The sequence below is a fragment of the Condylura cristata genome, unplaced genomic scaffold (assembly GCF_000260355.1).
Source record: "Condylura cristata isolate star-nosed mole 26May11 unplaced genomic scaffold, ConCri1.0 scaffold00012, whole genome shotgun sequence".
NCBI lineage: Eukaryota > Metazoa > Chordata > Mammalia > Eulipotyphla > Talpidae > Condylura > Condylura cristata.
In genome coordinates, this window is record NW_004567113.1 from 32,428,294 (window position 1) to 32,435,379 (window position 7,086).

The 7,086-nt window shown below is 41.4% G+C and overlaps 1 protein-coding gene across 1 annotated transcript in view; it reads left to right on the forward strand.

Moving 5' to 3' along the window:
* The window catches only part of OCIAD2 (OCIA domain containing 2), a 10,667-nt gene extending 7,742 nt beyond the window's left edge, over positions 1-2,925 (forward strand). The window contains exons 3-6 of the mRNA XM_012724024.1: positions 151-312; positions 878-925; positions 1,776-1,893; positions 2,801-2,925. Of these exons, the coding sequence (XP_012579478.1) occupies positions 151-312; positions 878-925; positions 1,776-1,893; positions 2,801-2,882 (410 nt within the window). The 3' untranslated portion in view covers positions 2,883-2,925. The remainder of the gene's footprint in view (positions 1-150; positions 313-877; positions 926-1,775; positions 1,894-2,800) is intronic.
* Positions 2,926-7,086: the final 4,161 nt, after the last annotated feature.

Below are 7,086 nucleotides of genomic sequence, written 5' to 3' on the forward strand. Positions count from 1 at the left end.
CCCCCCCACCCCGCCCAAGATGTCCTAATGTCCTAATCCCTAGGATGACTGAATATATTGTTACTTAGCAAAGGGGAATTAAAGTTGCAGATGGAATGAAGGTTTTTAATCAATTGACCCTAAAAAATGAGATTATTCTGGATTATCCAGATGTGCCCTATGTGATCATAATTATCCTTCAGTGTGAGAGTGGAGCAGAAAATGGAAGCAGAGAGATGGAGCATGAGAACCACTCAATTCAGCTTGCTGGCCTGAAGGTGAAGGAAGGGGCTATGAGTCAAGGAATATGGGTGGCTTCTAGAAGCCGCAAAGGCAAGCAACCCAAGAGCCTCCAGAAAGGAATGCAGCTCTGCCAGCCCAAATAATCCAGGATCATCTCCCTACTATAAAGTTGCCTGACTAGCTGTTTTCATTCCATTTTTCCCCCTTAATTCCTCTTTGTCATGGAGCAAAACACATTCAATTCCCTGCGATCGGATGGGACATCTTTCCAAGGGCGAGAATCTGCACACCACAGATGATAATATTTTCACGTAAAAGCTGTGATTCAATATTGTAAAACTCTCTGTATTGAGTTATCTGAAAAGGGATGAAGTGATGACTAATTGCTTTGAACTCAGTAGTTAGCTCCACCTTTGCCTTAAATCCATCTTGCAACCATCTTGCTTCTTTCTCTATGCATTAAAGCTATTACTTGCTATTTGCCAAAAATGGCTATTTGACAGTTACATTCAACCAAGAATAGAATTATAGTTGTTGTAATTCAATATTATATTGAAAGACAGCTCTTTAAGAAGGTGTCTATCTTAAACATTGGATTTTTACTTTATAAATCTAAGTATAAAATGTAATAACATATTTATATATTATTCCTTAGGTTACTTAGCAGCTAATCCAAGATTTGGATCATTGCCTAAAGTTGCAAGTAAGTCATAGAAGTAAAATGAAGTTCATTCTTTCAAAAGATATTTACAGCAACTATAGATAATAATGTCCAAATCAACCGGATTGCCTGTTTTAATGCTTTTAAAAAGTCAGTCTCCAGTCTTTGCCACTTTGCAGTACTCAGGTCATTCAGCATTTTCTGGAATAAAGTTGCCCAGTTGGGACTTACAGGTTTTCATAGAAGCCTGACGGGGTGGGCCGGCGAGCCCACAGCCTAGCCTCAAGTGGTAGCTCCCGCGGAGGATTTTATGTTCTTCCTTTGGCCAGCCTTAACTCGGGACTTTCTAGTCATAAATTTGCCACAAACACAGGGTCTCGCCGTCCACTCCTTAGACACACACCGTTTACGCACAAAGAGGAAGCATCCGGTTCTCGACTAAACCGTTATTTCCCGAAGGAGGAGCGGGTCAGAGGCTTCTTGGACAGCAGGCTCCTCTGCCTTGCTCGCTCTCCCTCTCTGCAGGCAAGATGGACTGTCCTGCGATACATAGAGAGAGCGCAGGGGCCCTCCTAGAGTACATCCAGACCCCAGCCCAGCCTTGCTGGTGGCCTCAGGCCCTGTGTGCCTGCTGGCTGTCCTCTGGCCCCCGTCCGGCTCTGGGACAGGACCTGTGCTTCGATCCAGCCCTCTGCTCTCAACTCAAAACTGAGGATGTCAGGACGTGCGATGCTCCCAATCTTGGTCTTTAATAATCTGGTCTTGCTCATTGATTTATCATGGTGTTTGTGAAATTAAATTTAAGTGAATAAAAATTATCTAGAAGATAATTCATGAAGGAGATTCTGAACCCTTAAATTATCTATCTTTCCTAACCTTTTCTTCCTAACAGTTGCTGGCATTTTAGGATTTGGGCTGGGAAAGGCATCGTACATAGGAGTGTGTCAGAGCAAATTCCATTCCTTTGAAGAGCAGCTCCGGGGAGCTGGTTTTGGTCCTGGACATAACAGGTTTGCCATCTATTTGCTGAGAGGTGGGAAGGAATATAACTGTAAAGAATTAAATGAAATATCATTTGTCATTTATAATATTAAAGTTTGTTTTAAGCTCCATCGTTTAAAGATCTGTTTCACCATCTAATTATGAATTGCTGCTATTCAATTGCAATAATAGTTTAACTTAGCTACCTATCTCATTTGCTCACCAAATAGTGAGTACTTGCTATGTTTAAGGCATAGCTTAAGTCTCTAAAGAACACGTTAATGATGTAAAAATAACCTGTTATATTATTAAAAAAATAAGTAAATTTTAAAAAAAAGAACACGTTAATGAGCAGATATGGCTGCTACCATCATGTGACACAGGACTTCTCAGAGCCTTTACTGTTTAATGTCTACAGGTAATATATATACATGATCATCATTCTCCTTGGGGAATCTAAAAATGGGGATTGACAGCATTACTTCTAGCAATAGAGTACATATTGTTTAAAAACAGCTCTGCCACTTGCAAGCTGGGTGAGCTTGGATAGGTTTCGTAATAATTTTCATTTTTCTCACTTATATAAAATGATAAGTGTTTACATGGGGTGCTGGAGGGAATAGAAGTGATAATTCATGGCACTCACAGTAAATAGCTGTTTCTAGGATAGTATTATAGCATTAGTACTGGGGACATGTTCCCTGAAGACCCTCCCTTGTCATAATGGATTATATTTGGGAGACAGCATGATGTGAAAATGACATTGAACACATTATTATTGTCCTTTTCTGGATGAAATTCAAATCTAGAAACAGCTCCAGTTATTCCTGAGAAATGTATACTTGCAAATTTTAGCACAAAAATTGTCTCTAATTTTTGTTAAGACTAGAGCCTCCAACATCAAACTGCAAACTACTATTTTTGCTTCTGTTCTAGGCACTGCCTTCTAACCTGTGAGGAGTGCAAAATTCAGCGTGGATTAAGGGAGGAGGGAGATTCACAGCCTTCAGCTTCCTAAACTCTATACCTACGGATTTTGAAGTTTCTTACGCCTTTGAATTTGTGCACATTTAAAACTTCAAGTGTACTTTAAAGTAATATATTTACAGTGGAACAAAAAAAACATTGTGATTCTCTCATTCCATTGAAATGCTTTCTGTGGAAGATTCTCAGCTCAATGGGCATTCTGTAGGCTTCTCCCCATCCCCTGCGGTTTCACTTTCCACATTTCACTTACCTGTGGTCAACCAAAGTCCCAAAATACAATATTTTGTACAATAAGATATTTTGAGGAGAGATCACATTTGCATAATTTTCATTATAGCATATCAATGATCATTGTTCACTAATTATCAGTTTAAATTCTTAATCTCTTACCGTGCCTAATTTATAAATGAAACTTTATTGTAGGCAGACATATAAGGGAAAAAATAGTACATATGAGGTTTAATACTGTACACAATTTCAGACATCCTCTGGGGTCTTTGAACATGTCACCTACGGGTAAAGGGGAGACTTTTGTCATGCTTTTCTGCTGTTTATGAACATGTTGGGAGCATTCACACACCCTAAAAGAAATTATGTTGTGCCCTACTAACTTAGAGCCAGTAAAAAAAATTAGAGACTTCTCTCACACACACCCCTCCATTCTTCCATTCTGATTTAGTTCAGTGTTTCAATTGAAAGCATTTGTATATATAAAGCATTTTCCTCAGAAGATACACTGTGTGTGTGTGTTTGCGCACACATATACACATTTGTGTTACTTAATACATTTTGAAACCCATACCATTGAATTAAAAAGGGAGACCTCCTCCAAATGTAATGTTTGATATGGAATATTTTATTTTAAATGTGAAAAATATTTGGAAGTTTTCATTTTTACAGGAACATTAAGTATATAAAATGGCATGCCTTTGACACCCTTTTTATACTACATATCCTGGCTTTTCAGTGGCTGAAGCTCTATTTCTGTAAATGAGAACACAGAGCCAATATCCTCGCTTTTTGGATGAAGTTTAATACTGGCTCTGACAACTAGCAATTGATGGTCCTTTGTTATCTCAACTATTGGCAAAAATTCAGTATTGGGCACATTTATTTCCTGCATCCCAGAAAAAAAGATTTGCTAGGAGTCAGAACATTTTTACATTGCTAAGTACAGCAAGTCAATGTTAAAATCAGTCTTAGGGCACCAGGAAAAAGGGAATGTATTATTGAAAAGAAATGTTGCTTCTAATATATCTTCATAATTCTGAATCAAATTGGGTTTATTGGTTGGGCTCTTTGGTTTTTCTAAGTAGATAAGTTTCCCGTTGGAGCAGATCTTTAAATGATCTTGATGTGAAAGGAAATCAATAAGGGAAAACCTTATTGCACTATCTATGGTATATGTTATGAGGCAAGTGTTTGGAGGGAAATGTCCTTTTCTTGTGGGAGGACGTGTTGCAGGAGCAGCATTTGTCTTTTCACACTTAACATTACCAATATTCAACACCAAGGTGGTCAAAAGCTTATGAAAATGAATGATATACTGTATGTAACGCTTATTTTTTTAATTCTCATTTAAGCAAAAACTATTTTCTTCCCTTGCTGTCAAAATAGGTAATTCAGCTATTTTCTGTTAAGACTATGAAGGTAATAAAATTTATCTTGAATGATTAAAGAATGACAATGTCATGTAGGTAATTTTCTTGGTATTCACATAATGCTACCTGTTAACTGACATAAAACTTTTCCACTTGGGAACTCTGCCCCCAGATATCAACCACAGAATTTAATTTTGTAGACATTTAGAGTTGGCAATGATTTCAGTGATTAGCCAAGAGGATGCAAAGTCCAAGAACAGAGAGTGTAACTTAGTGAAGCTGGCATATAAAACACAGGCAGATTCTTCATTTCTTCACACATAAATATGTGGGCTCACTGTTGCCAGAACATCAGGGTTTTTTCCAAATACAATGCAGGGGCTTATCTGCAATATTCAGGCCTTACTGTTTATTCTTTTATATATTCAATAATCAGCACCCACTCTTTCTTTGCCCAGCAATGTGTTTTGCAACCATCCCAGGTTCACCGCCAGTTCAGGCAGCTTAACAAGCAAGCCTTTAACCCTTAGCATCATCCCCAAAGGTTTTTTTTTCCTTTTTTTAAGATTTATTTATGCATACAGAACTGGGACAGGCCAGAGGTGCAGAGGCGGTGAGAAGAATCACCAGAGACAGAGTGGGGAGCAGAACAGGCAGATCAACGAAGTACACTGCTGAGGGGAGCAGCGGGCGGGTCAGGAGAGGTCTGCCGCGCCATGTGGGTCAGCTCCAGGGCAGGGATCGAAATTGCACTGAAGCATCTGCACTAGCTTGCAGTGCTGCATCCTAACCCATTGGGCCACCAGTATGTAGAGGACACACACCAGCAGGGAGACGGCAGCTTGGGCCCTGCAAATCTGTACATGCTCTTCCCTCTGGGATTTCTCTGGCTTTCTCTCACGGTTTCTTCCTCTCACAGCCAATGCTGCTCGGCTTGTAGCCGTTATCCGCTGCTCGGTTCTCTGTGACACTGCTTTTATCACCTCAGCCCCCAGGCTCAAGTATACCCACTGATGCATGTCCACACCATACAGGTGTCCACCAGCATGCCTCCTGCCCCAGTACAATCAAGGCCACAGGTGATAGCCACAGACCTGTGGGGTAAAAGCCTGACCACTTCATTTACCCTACAGAATGTTAATAATTAACACAACCAGCAAAACATTGCATCTTCCTGGTGCATATATTCTTATCACCAGAACATAGCTTGACCTCCAACCAAGCTCCCAGCTGCCGTGGGAATGACCTCTGTTGCAGGCAGGTGCCATCTCGGGGCTTATGTATTTCCAGGGAAGACACCTCCCCTCCGTGGTGCAACCCAGTGCACTGCCCAGCCACCAAACTGTTCAGAAAGTTCTTGAGAGCTTGTTTGGAGGTTCTAGCAGGAGAACGCAGCTACTCGTAAACCCTTGACCCGTATACCCTTGACCAAAAACCGGTCAGTCTCTACTGGGGAAGGCCGTTCTCTCAGTCCAAGCAAACAGCTTCGGGAGAGCTGCACATGGAGCGAGGGAGGAAGGGGACACACACCTAGCTAGCCAGATCAGCCAAATCAACTCTGGCGATCAATGGGGTGACAGTTGTCGCAGCCAGATCGCCCTCACATACCTTTTCAGAAAGTTCTTATGAGAGAGAGCCCAGATTGCTTCCCTTCTCCTCCAGACCAGAATTAGCTCCCTGGCCAGGGATCAAATTCAAGCCAGGGTGGTGAACTTTAGCACTGGAAGTGCTGAGACTTTAACCCCTATGCCTCCAGGGAAGCCCTTCCTTTCAGATTTCTGACTGAAGAGCTCCAGTGTTTTCAGCCAAGGGAGTGGGGTCCAATCCTGTCACCTCATGGTCTTGGGACACCCTTTGGCTTCTCTCCTTGTGCACCATGATCATAGTTAATACTATCTTGAATATTTGAAAGGTCTAAGAGTAGATCTTAAAAGTTCTCAGCACACAAATAACAACTCTGAGAGGTGGTAGATGTGTTAACCAACCTTCTTGTGGCATTTTCGTATGTCTGTGAAGCCGGCTTGTTGTACACATGAAGCCTACACAATGTTGAGTCCATTAAATCTCAGTGAAGCCAGGGTGGGGGTGAGGGGCACACAAAGAGCATGCCCAGTACCAGCTATGCAGGTGAAGGCCTGCAGAGCCTTGGGCTCCACCACTGCATAAGCTCCCTACTCTGCATCGTGGAGAGCAGCTCTGCTTTTCTATCAAGCTGATACAGAAGCTGGATAGCTGCCATGACAAAAATCTAAAACATGGTATTAGTTTTGGGCTGAAGTGGAAGGTGAATAGTAGATCGGGCCTCAAGGTGGTTATTAGTGAAAACTCAAAAGGCCTGGATGAGGGCATGAATAGCAGCCTAAAGGGCTTCCACACATGTTGTCAAGGAGAGAAAAACATTGCTTCACAAGAGAAAGGAAAGCCTAATTAGAACTGGGATTATGTGAAGTTCAGTTGAATTGTTACCTGAGGTAATGTGGGAAATGATGTAGCCAGTGAACCTGAAAATCCACCTAAGACTTCTGGGCAGTGTTGAGGGTGCCATCTGGCTTTTCCTAGCTAAGATGATGACATAAAGAACAACTCATTCCATTTCCAAAATTTGGAGAAAATATAAATGTTCTGAAGTCTTGT